Source organism: Coniophora puteana (assembly GCF_000271625.1).
Source record: "Coniophora puteana RWD-64-598 SS2 unplaced genomic scaffold CONPUscaffold_2, whole genome shotgun sequence".
Classification (NCBI taxonomy): domain Eukaryota; kingdom Fungi; phylum Basidiomycota; class Agaricomycetes; order Boletales; family Coniophoraceae; genus Coniophora; species Coniophora puteana.
In genome coordinates, this window is record NW_006913054.1 from 1,974,877 (window position 1) to 1,987,562 (window position 12,686).

Consider the following 12,686-nt stretch of genomic DNA (forward strand, 5'->3'; position numbering starts at 1 on the left):
TGCCAGTGCTCTTGAGCGTGGCGGGTTGTTCACCACTTGTTCGCGGCCCTTTGGGAGAGCTTCGGACCGCGGAGTTGACGACCAGTGGCTGTGCTCTGCAAGAGCTATGTTGATTGCTTCGATTTGTCTTGGCTTGTAATACATGGTCAGTGCGTCTGGCTTTAGACTCTGAGCCGTTCAACAAATTGGAATAGAGTTGCCTGTCAACAGATCTACATCTCTCCCCAGCTTGCATCTCCGTTTGCTGTGCAGACGCATTCATCGTCTCACACTCGCCCTTCACTATGTTTGCCAAATTTCCGCAGAAGCTCACTGCGCCGTTCGGACTCTTGTCGGATGAGGCCAAGTTAGCATTTCGAAGTAAACCAGACGGGATATCCAAGCTTTTCAGCACAAGGGTACGTCAATAGCTTCGTAGATACCCAAACTCTCTTACACGCTCCAGAATATATCTGAAACAGACGCTTATTGGGATCAAGTACGTTCCCCTTCGCAATCCAGGGGCTTAAATGCATGACCTATCTCAACAGTATTTCACGCTGTTTGATACACCTTCAGATGTATTCTCATTGATTACGTCTCAAGACGGTCAGCGAAACTCATACAACGACCTTGAGGCGCATGCTTACTGTCACTGTGCCCTTGCAGTACGCCGGGCATTGCTCGAAGCACCTGAGAACGTAGCAATGCTCATTCGCGTCACGACATCTCGGTTGTTCAATCTTGTGTCCGACCATACATTTCCCACTTCCAATCCTACCTTAACTTCGTATGCATCCTCCTTCATGAAAGTTGGCACATCGGAACGGAACACAACCAAGGAAGTGCTCAACAGTCTCCGCGTTCTGCAGAGAGTACTGCCTGCGGTGTTTGAAGTTCAAGGGGAATCGAACGCTTTCGAGCTCGAGATCCTGTGGAAAAAGGTGGAGGTCAACGAAGACCAGAACAACCTAGCACCGGATGACGCTGCACAATTTGTCATTGAGGATGATGATGATAGTGACAATGGCGACGATCCAGCCCATACAGCGCTGGCTTCCCCTTCCCCTTCGAAAGGTACCTCCAAGCTGAAGAAGACCCTACCTTCGTTGGGAGAGAAACTCTTCGGGTGCATCATGGACCTTCTGTTCTGCTGCGGATTTACCCTACCGTCGAAGATACAAGTCGACCATTATAAGATCAACTATGTAATTTGGTAAGCATTTCTTACGCATAACCCAGGTTTTATAATCAGGGCTATACTAAACGTGTATTCAAAAGGGAGAAGGGTGTGGGATCTACCACTGACCAAGGTCCTAACGCACAATACGATTCAAACAAGGTCGAGGTTTTAAGGCTGTTACTCGTGCTCTTGTCTCGGCAGATTTATGTCCCCCCGTCCGCACTGTTTAACAAGCCATCCTTTTATAGCCTTCATATCGTCAGAAAGATGCGTCGGCGGGACGTTCTGACGCTCCTTTGCTCGTTGATGAATACTGCGTTGAACACTACATCGGAGCAGAACATATCAATAGGAAACGTGGCCGGCAAGCTACCCTACAATCATCTTGTTTTCAAAGGCGAAGACTCCAGGATGATTCTTATTAGCATGTGCTTAGAGACGTTGTGCGCCTTACTGGACTTCCAGAGCGGACCAGCGAGAGACATTGTCACTGGTACCGACGAAGCTGCACCCACGGCTCAAACCAATGCGTTCCGATACTTCTTGGCCAAGCTCGTAGGTTATGTGTGACCGTTGACAACATTCGCTAACGTTCCTGTCAGCACCGTTCTCAAGACTTCGTTTTCATCTTAAACGGCCTCACTACTATATGGGCACAACAACTTGGGATTGTCAACAACTTACTTCCTGGATCCAGGAAATCGCTGCCATATGTCCCTGACACTGGTGCGGTGTCATACTGAAATATGCCCACCTATTTGCACTGACGGTTATCAGTTATCTTGTTCTGGAAACTCATTGAGCTGAACAAGGTCAGTCGCCTTTAACCCGAACAGACCATTCATTGACCTTTGGTAGAAATTCCGAGCATTTGTATTGGATTCCGATCATGCCAACGATATCCTGGGATACCTTCTTTGCTATTCGCTCGACATCAAGGACAAACCTCGTGAGTTAGATGTATCTATCAGTCATCATGCAGCAACTGAAGGGTCACATTAGAGCAACACGGAATGTGCAGAGCGATATCATACATCATCCAAACTTTGTCTGCTGAGCCTGCATTTGGCTCGAGGCTGAGTTCAGCCATGAAGATACAGGTGCCATCCAAATGGGCAACACCTGGAACCACAGCCGATTTCATGATAATTGTCAGCGCGTTTCTCCTTTCTCGAGCTTCCCTTTAATAAAAAATTCGCAGGCTATCTACTCCATAGTGGCAACCACTTCCGGTACTCTCAACTCACTGTATCCAGCCTTGATCATTTCTCTATCGAACGCGGCACCGTATTTTAAAAATCTATCGGTCATCTCTTCTACGAGGCTTATGCAACTCTTTGCATCCTTCTCTAATCCTCACTTCCTTCTTTCAGACGAAAGCCACCCACGACTGCTGTTTTTCCTGTAAGCCGTTTTCTTTGTCATCAGGGTCACCAATAACGTTTTCCATGCAGGCTAGAGATGTTTAACTCAATCATATCTCATCATCTTACCGAAAACCCCCATCTACTATATGCTATCCTCTCGGCTCACAAGACATTTGAGGACCTCGGAACATTTACGTTAGCACGTGGTCTACGTGACATCCAGCGCAGTCGGACCCTCAAAGAAGAGCAAACTCACAGAGATGAACAGCAATCACAGGGAGGCAAAGGGTTGGGCCAGGTTGAGGGTGCGCACGAAGAGAAGGCAAGGCTTCTTCGAACAGAAAGCGATCAAGCGCTTGGCAGCGCCGCTGAGACCGTCTTTGCTGTGGATGACGAAGAAGACCAGGAAGACGAGGCAACTGGGACTACTGGCGCAGCAGAGGTAACTCGACCATTGATGTCCCCCACTTCAGAGATATCTCCACCAACGACAGGTCCTTCAGAAAAAGTCAAAGGAAAAATGAGAGCGAGAAGATCTATATCAGTGGATGAGGCAGGCACAGCGGTGTCTGCGGCGAGTGTTGGAAGAAATGGCTTCGTCCCCACTCAGGAATGGGTATGATGCATGGTCTCCATCAATCACTTATTCTAACGGTATCCTTTCAGGTGACATCATGGCAGCAAGGGTAGGTTCATCCTGGGCGATTTTGACGTGCTCAATTGACCGGCTTTCTAAAGATTGCCACTGGATGTCGTCATGCTAGTGATATCTGAGCTACTCCACAAAGTCCAAAACCTGCAAGCAGGGCGTCAAAAGGCTGCTACTACGGGGGCTATCACCGACTTCTTAAGGACCGTCGATCTGTCAAATGTTCTACCGGCCACGCCTCCTCTTTACCCTAGGCACTTTGTCGTAAGTTATAATCATCTGAATCCGGGGCAGGTCTCATTACACTATTGACAGTGGTCGGATGCGTCGGTGATATGGCTAACGTCCCTGATTTGGGGAGACATCTACGTTCGCGGGATGTCGCCACTTGGAATATGGAACGCGACCAACGTCCGGTTGTTCTATGTGAAACACGCACAGGCCCAGCAGCGACCAATTTCTGAAGCCATGACGAGCGTGGTAGGCTTCCTAACACCTAGGGGTCAACGGCCAGAGAGAACTTGATGGTCACGGACTACACATATCGAGTGATGTCCCTCCTCGTTTCTATTCATTAGTGTCAATATAAGGAGTTGGATTAGGATGGGACTATTTGTTGTTTTCGATTCCCGCAATGGAGCTTCAAAAACGTCGCACCCTCTTTGCCTCCCCGATATTACATATGGTAAAGTATGCTAAAAAAGTGTAGATTACAAGGGCATTGATGAAGAGAGGTCTTCAAGGCGGGTGAAGATGTGGGCGTAGCGGATAGGTCCGCCTTCTTGAAACGTCGATCTTAACGCGGGCAGGCGGCCGAGGAATGTGCTTGTTGCCGCTAGGGATATCGGGCAAAACCAGATCTTCTTCGTCTTCTTCCATGATTTGACCAACAAGTGTTCTCTGCTTCTGCTTTGCTATTTCTTCAAATTCATTGTCATGACTTGGATGATGAGAAGGGAAGGCAGTCAAATTAATGGCATGAAGCGAGACGGCAGCCTTTTCAGCCAGTTGCGACAAAGGGACCGGGGCTGGGACAGCTGGTCTGGTTGGTAGACACACAGTCTTCACTTGATAACCATCGGGATGGGTTTCATTGAGATGTCTTTGAATATCTCTTGCAAGGAACATGTACTCACACCCTACACAACCATTGTGAGCGTGCAGGATGCAGTGTAGCATGCAAGGCAAGAATGACCTTGTGCAGGGCATGGGAGAGGTTGTCGCTCCAAGTGGCTGGTGTTGACATGCTCCTTCAAACTCTGGGTAGTTCGCTGAGATCGTGCAGTACACTTAGACATATAGCACTGGTATCCGCCCTGAACCCTATACATAACTTGGCCAACCCAAGGAGGAAAATGGGGAAGCTTACCCAAGTCTGTTCGGCTCGGGCCACATGCCTATGAAGATGCTGCGAGAGATCAATCAAGAATTCTTAAGGCAAACGGGGAAAGAGAGATAAGGACTTGAGGAGTGGAAATAGCTCGTAGTCTTAGACTGTACCTGCGAGCTGTGAGGGAGGTGGCTTGCACTTCAACTAGTGCATGGAGCCTCGTATGTACGCGAATGAATCTAAAGGTAGACATTCACCTTTTGCAGTCTGTCGAGAGAATTCAGTGTGCTTGTACATTTTCCCCATTCACATTTGATGGGATAAACAATGGACCTCGAGAGCGACACAACGTCAACATCGGAGTGGGGGGGTCTAGGCATGTAACTTTGAAGCTCATCATCTACTTTGTTCAACCAGGACACTAGTTGTAAATAGGAGCAAACAACTATTAGGTCTGCACAGTCTGCTCGCTCATGAGCTTAGCCCAGATCCTGGTTGACCCTCACCGGCCTCACCAAGGGCATTTTGTGACTATTGCATCCTATCCTTACATGCTCAGTGAATGAGCAAGAATCAAAGACATCAAGATGAAATATAATCAGCTTTCCACCCTTACAACACTTTCCAAGGAGCAGAAGGCTGCACTCGCAAAAGGTCTAGCCCTTTCAAGCGTGATCTCTCCAAGTCAATGACCTCGGAGAGTCAGGCAAAATAGGCGATGTCTCCCAGCTCCTGCTATCATCACCCGAAGATTTATCTAGGGCATGCAAGCTTGCACCCAGAGATATGGAGACCATCATCGAGCTTGTCTGCAAAGCCCATCGGCATACTCTATCCACGTTGCAAGACCTTTCTCTAGGCGAATGCGAAACCTTTACAACTGGTGATATGGAGCTGGACAAGCTGCTTGGCGGGGGAGTACGCACTGGAATGATGTGGGAGATAGTTGGAGAGAGGTAAACCTGTCACTTTGCTCACAATGCGTTCCATCATGTTCAAATGTGTTCAGCGCCGCGGGTAAGACACAAATCGCTCTGCAGCTGTCCTTGACAGTTCAGCTTCCTAAGGAAAAGGGTGGCTTGGCGGGCTCTACATGCTACTTGCCGATAGCTTCAAAACTTGCGACCTCTCGCATGCAACAAATTCTCGAAAACCATCCTCTCCTGGCTTCATCCTCTTGTAGTCTGTCCTCAGTCCACACGATCCCTACCCCCACCCTTGAAAGACTCCTTTACGTGCTGGAGGATATCTTCCCCCAGTTTGCGGAACAAGGCCTCCACAGTGCAAGTCCAGTGAAGCTGCTGATAATTGATGCGCTTGCCGAACTATTCCACACCTCAAGTAAGACGAGCACATGCACTCTTGTCGAACGTTCAAAAGGTATCGCAGAGATAGCACATCGTCTCCATGCTGCAGCGAACAAGTACAGCATCGCAGTGGTAGTCCTGAACGAAGTTGTTGACGTCATCGAAAGAGGGATGTCGCATGAGCCGGGGGAACTCAGTTACAGCGAACAGTCTCGCTGGTTTAGTAGAGCAGACACTCTGCCTGGCGAGAATTTGAAGGAGGCCACCTTGGGGCTTACATGGGCTAATCAGATCAATGCACGTATATTTCTGACTCGGACTGGTCGACGCCGATATCTGGAAGGGCTCCCAGGTCAAACTTCTGGTGGCATCATGAAATCCTCTACCACAGCTGAAGATGAACCCACCCTCATTCGCCGTTTATCTGTCGTATTTAGCTCTGTTTCCCTACAGGCATCCTGCGATTACCTGGTCACTATTGCGGGTGTTTCCGTTGTCCCTGGTTCTTTCCAGGCTCTGAAGCCGCCTTTAAACGGCATACCTTCCCCAAAGGCCTTGACATCAGAGCAAACCACATTGCGGGCCGACATTGGTCCTCATCTACCCCAGCAGCAGGAACTTGCTCCCTTAGATGTAGGTTTAATGACAGCCAACGAAGACAATCTGGAGGCGTCAGCCGGGCAAGCCAATGACTCTGATGAGTGGGATGAATATTTAGGAGAGTGGGAGTTTCATGATTTACCGCCATCTTTGTACGAAGGTTCTTGAAGTTTTTAAATGGGTTTGGTATTGCCCTTGACCCACCAAACATGTATATTCACCATTGTAGCGCGGACCGTCTCACGAAACTATGCAGTTTGGCAAGGAGTATAAGAGCCTGGGTACGTCAAATAGATACGGTAGATGTCAAGCTCCAGGCCGACCTTCAAAGCAATGTACATTGAGGTATACAACCGCTATACAGGAACAGTCGTCCAGTGATTATAGGTGGTGTGGTTTATTGGAAGCTCTCCAGCAGACTTTTCCGGACCAAAAGCCGCCTTCTGGTATTGAATTGGTTTATCCGATAGCCTCAGCTCTGCAGCCTTCTTGCAATCATACAGGATGTCGCAGTCCCAACGGAGGTCAATAGGAACTTGAGGTGGATATGCAGAGCTAGGTGCTTTGTTTGGAGGAAATCGAGGGGTGACTTTGACCGCTCCAGAATGTTTGTCAGCATAAGCCGAAATCATTCCAAAGAATGCTAATTGAAAATTAACACAGAGGAGCGCACAAACACAGTCTTTCCCACCGAAAAAAATTGACACCCAATCCAGAATCTCCATGGCCAGTCCTAGGGAACATGCACCGGATGAGAGGCTGAAATCCAAACAAAAGGCCTGCCCATCCACTTGTGCCGAGCGGATGGTTAAGATAGTTCCGGAAGCTGCACAGGCGGCCTGAGCACACTTGACGAGTTGTGCAAACAATCATATTTACCAGCGCCCAAGAACCAGAGGATGCTGAATGTGATCAAACTGCGAAGGCTAGACTCGCCATCGCACAGCCATCTATGCAGTACGCTGTACGAGGCAAATCCTTCAGTGATTCCGACCTGTTTACTTGGAACAGGAATTGCTTACAAAGACAGTAGCGTCAACAAAGCAAGGAAATTACATATAACTGCAACGGCTTCATAAACTGCAAGAGATGTGAGATTTGGAATGACGAAGCCCTGAGGCTGGGAGAAGGAATATACCTCCATGAGTTTGGGAGTAGTATACCTTGGAGGCCAAAACGCCTGAAATAATATGGCAAATCCCAATTAACACTTGAACCGACCACAGTAGTCTGTTCAGTCAGGATAGACAAAGAGCAAACCGAGAGCTTACGCAAAAGAATTGCGCGACAAACTGAATGAGGGAATGGCATAATGAGGTTTTAGAGTGACAGAGCAACGCCAATGACTCGGTATATGAGTATTGAACGAGCTTCGGTCTTGCAAGTGCATGTTCACTGGGCTGTAGGCAGCATGCTCGCCATGGTTTAGCAGAAGTCTCGGCGACGAAATCGCACTATAGTGCACGGCGAAGTTGAGGAGGACGTCCGCTCAAGGCGTGGTGGAGACATAAATAGCGCGTTCTGGCATGCGCAACGCAAAAGCGTGTTCCCTCCACGCTAGAAGGTTGTGTACATGCTGTAGCGCGATCGTCGCTTTTTTCGCTTATGTGAGTACCAAATCCAATAACTTGATCAGACCTCCTCAAGCTTGCCAGTCGAGCTGTGGCCAGAGGAGGACTGTCAAGAAAGATTGGAGAACGATGATAGCCAGATGGGCACATACCCTATACTTGACAGTCGCTAAGATTATGAATGCTAGAGCGCAGTTAGGGCGCTGAGTGTGCATGAACTTCCTTCGATGCGCGGCTGCCAGAAGCTGGACTTCCCAGCCTCAGTAAGTTAGCGTGTACCAAACAAGAAAGGTCGAAGAAAGCAGGATGAGTCTACATGCATGCACGGTGCTATAGCAAACTCGAGAACGAAGAACGGCTAAAGGCCTTCCGCTTCGAAGTACTGATCTCGATGTTAGCTGACAGCTTGCAGACTGATCCCGGCCTCGGTGGTCTGCTTGTGGGCAAGTACAAAACGATTTCAATTAGAACTCAGTCGAGGTAGTATAACAAGTACATTATGCGCAGCTTATCTCAAGATCTCAGCTACATATGATGTCCCTCACAGCTACGTTGCGCGCCACCGCAACGCCACCGAACGCCACCGAACGTTCAAAGCGTCGATTGTGAACATAGTCAATATGTGCGATTATCCATGTACAATGGTTGGTCAAGGCGAAGAAACAATCGTAAGTATAATACAAAGAGAGAAAGCATGCGTCGTCGTAGAGCTGATCACAGCTCAATCCATCCATCCTGACCAAACGTGTTCTCCCCTGAGTAGCTTACATAGAGGAAGTTGTCCTCATCCCTAGACTATGGTCAGTCTGATCAACTGTCAAGTACATCACATAACTCACTTGTGCTCCTCGTATATAGCACTCATCAGTGCTGCTGTTGGTGGCAGCACCTCGTCCACGAAGATGAAGATGGCCTTCTCTGGTGCAAGCTTGATCCGCTTCCGGATGACGTAAACAAACTGCCCAACGGTCAGATCCTATATAGCAGAAAACACCAGAGAAAGAGACCAGTGAGTTGACTTGCTCGAGATTAATCAAGAACGCTGCTTACTGATGGAACCAGGTACTTCTTCTTATCAATCGTTGGGATATCTGTCCGGTCTGCCTTCTCACAGATCACCTAGCAGACTGTGAGGAAGGTATTGGGTTCAAGCGATGGGAGGCATACAGGAATGCGGTCAGGGTACTTCTGCCGGATGCGTTCAGCCTCCTGCTTGCGCTTCTCTGAAACCGACGTCCGGTGTGAGTTCGTGCGAGGTGCGCGCCGATGGTGAGTAAGTGCGTACCAAACGGGTGCTCATCCTTGAACTTGGAGCGCATATTGTAACGATAGCTGAGTGGTGACAAGGACTACGGAGTAGGTGTGGGGAATATGGGTGAAGGGGTGGTGGTGGTGGTTGTATTTAACGAAGTGGGTAAGTTGAAAGCGGAAGGAGGACTACTACAAGGCTGGCTCCTCGGCTGCGTGACGCGTGACTCAAGCCTGTAAGGGTGGCCAGAAAGAGAAACAGTGTCAAATATGGTCACTTGCCCCTCAAAGGGGCCCAAACCTGTGCCAGTCATCCTGCCTGCGGTCACGGTGCATGACCGGGATGCAGTCGAGTCAGAATCACAGCAGGTCTACGATAACCTGGGTCTCACTGACTTGTCAGGTAGACCAGCTGGATCCGTCCTCCACTCGGCTGATTCTGGGTTCTTGGACGCGAGTCCACATTGCGAAAACTGGGTAGTACGATCGACTCAGTTCGACTTCGGACTGATTCAGACACGGAAAACTGTATTCTGAGACACTGACATAACTAGACTTCGATAAGTTACTCCTAATTAGTACATGCAATGCTGCACGGTTCAACTGCCCACTTAAACTCGGCGGGGTTGCATAAATAAAGGACGAAATTTGCAACGCTAATTAGACACCTTCAAACACAAGTCTCAAAGATTTCAATCACAGTTATTGCTTGGTGGCGGCATCAGATCCCATACGCGCAGCCATGCCCATCGCAAGTGCGCTGCTCATTTGACCAGCAGGTCCCTCTGCCGGGGCGAACACTGTCTTGTCCCCATACGCCTCCACACGAGAAACCTCCACTCTGCGCAAACCCATCTCGCGAGCGAACTGGTCTGTAATACTGGCATCCGCATTCGCCTTGGTACGGGAGGCTTCAGCCTCTGCTTCGGCAGTGAGGCGAATGGCTTCCGCTTCCGCTTCCGCCTCAATCTTGGTCCGCTCTGCTTTCGCCTTGGCGGCTGCGATGACACTGTATGCTTCGGAATCTGCTTGTGTCTACGGAACAACCAGTCAGCAGTTTGTCATCGCACACACAATTCGTCAGTTCGCCTTACATTGCGAGTCTGCGCTTTGATGCGAGCAACAGCTAGTGCGCCTTCTTCTTGCTTGACCTTGTTGCTATTCTCCCTGTCCACGTTCTGAGAGGACATCAGCGTATGCTTCCTGTGATCGTCCATCCCGGCGAACTTACCGCGGCTTCGACTTGAGCTTGTAGGGCTCTGGTGGTAAGCTTGTCCATGGTGGCCGCGATTTCACCTGTCGCCTGGTGAGCCTGGATCTGCGAACCTCAAACATGTTCACGCACCCTTGAACTGTCTATCAATAACGGCTGTTTATTGATCAGTGACTGTGGCCCATTCTGGTTCGCTGAGACATACCCAGATCTTTGAGTACAATGCCATATTCCAATGCGGCTTCATGCATCTCGTCCATAGCACGTGTACGGAGAGCATCCAAGAACGCAGACGAAGGATCTGTCCCATCGTCCATGTTGTCAGGCCCCAACGATCGCTGCTTGACCATAGAGCTATAGTCAACTAATCAAAGAGTCAGCAGCATTAAAATTCTTGCATTAGATACCACGTACGATGAGCGACGATTTGAGTTAGAATCGACTGTGTCTTGTCCCTGAAGATGGTTTAATACAGTCAATGTCTGACGATAAGACAACTCACCGGAGCGCTTCATAAGGTGTGGCGTATCCATGCGTCGTAAGCTATTGAACGTTAGGATTTGCACTTTCTGGAGACATCGATGCTTACCTTCAAGGGCTCGACAAGCTGCCTTTAAATTGTCTCAGACGATGTCTTCAAGTGAAAACTGATAAGCTCACCATTTAAGGTAGATTCTTAGCCCAACGGGGACTTGATCACGAGTGAGACTATGTTCATAGTCTTTAGTAAAGGATTTTTCACGAGCTTCAAATTCTTACATGTCTTTTGTCGGCATCTCAAGCTGGTTTTCACCAAGCGTGTACATTCCACGCAAAGTGACATTTGGGTTCGTCATACAGTGTTGACCTGCTGGAAGGAGCTCGAGGTCATCACCGCGCTGAAGGATGGCACAGTTATTCGCCGGTATATTCAAGCTATAAGAGCAAAAATGAGACTAATTGATGGTGATGGAGTCAAGGTCTTACAAGAGAGCAACGACATAGTCTTGTTGTTGGCCACCGACACGACTCTTCATTGTGACCTCATGTGTCCTAAAATCGCAGAGGTGAGCGGGTATGACCAGATGGCTGCTCCCAAACTTACCAGCCAAGAGTGGCTCCAGTGACGCTGTCCTTCATAACATTTGAAAGATGTGTTTGATCTACGATGGCCAAGACGTCGTATGTTCCTTCAATGGCATAAGCAACAAACCCCGAGTTCTTAACGACAAAAATTTGATTCTTGAGAAGATGGGTCAGTCGTCTTCCTAAGGCACATTCCCAATTTAAAGATACCTGCGGATCCGAAACGACTGCAGCCTGTGTAAAGCAACGACATTCAGATGGGTTGTTATAGCCGTCAAAGGTCCGGCGTACCTGGTTCTGGGAGACTTGTACAACAGTCAACCCTTGAAATTCAATTGACGTGTCTGACACTAATGGCAACGCTTGAATAACAGTTCATGATGGAAAGTGACCTACCTACGCCCTTTGGTACCACACCAGGTACGTGCCCACCAGTTGCGCAGCGGGAAACCCGGGTATCGGCCTGGGCGAACGAGCACCTTTGGCAGGCCGCCGTGGTTCACGAGTCCTAAAGATCCGGGGCTAACTTCACTACCTATCCAGTCTGTAGGCGACTACAAATCGATAGATACGATTAAGTGGGCAGTAGGCGCCGAAAACTACGGCATCATCACCTTCTTTGAGAGAATTCTATTTCTTCCAGACTGGGATTAAGTTCGTAAGCTCTCTGTACTTTGGGACAAGGTAGGTAACTTACGTTCTGGAGCTGGATGTCGAGCTTCTGAAGGGCTGCCGTCAAGCCATCTTTGCCAATAGGCACAAAGAAAGGCCTTTCCACAAGCTCGTCTACTTTAGAGAAGTCGTTACCGCGAGGTTTCGCATCCTTGAGATGCTGGCCATAAGGTGAAGGTTTGGTAGGGAAATCAGACCCGTCAGACCCGTTCCGGTCCTTGAGATCTTTACGGTTGGCGACAGAGGAGCCACCAACAACGGTAGTGTTGTCTGCGACACTGTAGTTGTCCATGAGATAATTCGCGAAACTTGAAGTAGAGGTTAGGTTGAGAGTGATGTGGAGCTCCCTTGAACAGAGAGGAATTTATATACTATTCGGAAAGTAAGCGAACACAGGATGTGGGACTTCAAGCTTCAAGTGCGGTCAGCACAGCACATCTTGTGCCCCTTGGCGTCTTCCAAGGCAATCAGCGGTGAGGCCGGTGAGGAACACTCTGACAGG

The 12,686-nt window shown here is 49.0% G+C and overlaps 4 protein-coding genes across 4 annotated transcripts; 2 read left to right on the plus strand and 2 right to left on the minus strand.

The window, feature by feature from the left end:
• The first annotated feature begins 157 nt into the window (after positions 1-157).
• CONPUDRAFT_118003 (uncharacterized protein) lies at positions 158-4,858 on the plus strand. The gene is made up of 16 exons (XM_007766618.1): positions 158-398; positions 446-478; positions 531-588; positions 649-1,195; positions 1,261-1,717; positions 1,765-1,888; positions 1,940-1,974; positions 2,021-2,111; positions 2,165-2,313; positions 2,364-2,566; positions 2,617-3,145; positions 3,196-3,215; positions 3,268-3,442; positions 3,494-4,494; positions 4,548-4,586; positions 4,766-4,858. Exons 1-14 carry the CDS (start codon positions 285-287, stop codon positions 3,701-3,703), a joined length of 2,745 nt encoding a protein of 914 aa, XP_007764808.1. The 5' UTR covers positions 158-284; the 3' UTR covers positions 3,704-4,494; positions 4,548-4,586; positions 4,766-4,858.
• Positions 4,859-5,151: 293 nt separating this feature from the next.
• CONPUDRAFT_118007 (uncharacterized protein) lies at positions 5,152-6,583 on the plus strand (the record flags this gene model as incomplete). Its single annotated transcript, XM_007766619.1, has 3 exons — positions 5,152-5,464; positions 5,518-5,525; positions 5,576-6,583. The coding sequence occupies exon 3, from the start codon at positions 5,642-5,644 to the stop codon at positions 6,581-6,583; it is 942 nt and encodes a 313-aa protein (XP_007764809.1). The 5' UTR covers positions 5,152-5,464; positions 5,518-5,525; positions 5,576-5,641.
• Positions 6,584-8,428: 1,845 nt separating this feature from the next.
• CONPUDRAFT_118008 (autophagy-related protein 8 precursor) lies at positions 8,429-9,385 on the minus strand. Its single transcript, XM_007766620.1, has 5 exons — positions 9,272-9,385; positions 9,154-9,209; positions 9,037-9,105; positions 8,826-8,962; positions 8,429-8,776 (listed from the first exon to the last, which is right to left on the minus strand). The coding sequence occupies exons 1-5, from the start codon at positions 9,303-9,305 to the stop codon at positions 8,701-8,703; spliced, it is 372 nt and encodes a 123-aa protein (XP_007764810.1). The 5' UTR covers positions 9,306-9,385; the 3' UTR covers positions 8,429-8,700.
• A 368-nt stretch (positions 9,386-9,753) lies between these two features.
• Positions 9,754-12,680, minus strand: CONPUDRAFT_98204 (uncharacterized protein). Its single transcript, XM_007766621.1, has 17 exons — positions 12,210-12,680; positions 12,127-12,156; positions 11,913-12,066; positions 11,804-11,862; positions 11,723-11,746; positions 11,532-11,668; positions 11,414-11,479; positions 11,207-11,362; positions 11,108-11,155; positions 11,037-11,058; positions 10,950-10,990; positions 10,862-10,902; positions 10,653-10,811; positions 10,580-10,603; positions 10,466-10,530; positions 10,329-10,412; positions 9,754-10,269 (listed from the first exon to the last, which is right to left on the minus strand). The coding sequence occupies exons 1-17, from the start codon at positions 12,474-12,476 to the stop codon at positions 9,937-9,939; spliced, it is 1,710 nt and encodes a 569-aa protein (XP_007764811.1). The 5' UTR covers positions 12,477-12,680; the 3' UTR covers positions 9,754-9,936.
• Between the last annotated feature and the right edge of the window lie 6 nt (positions 12,681-12,686).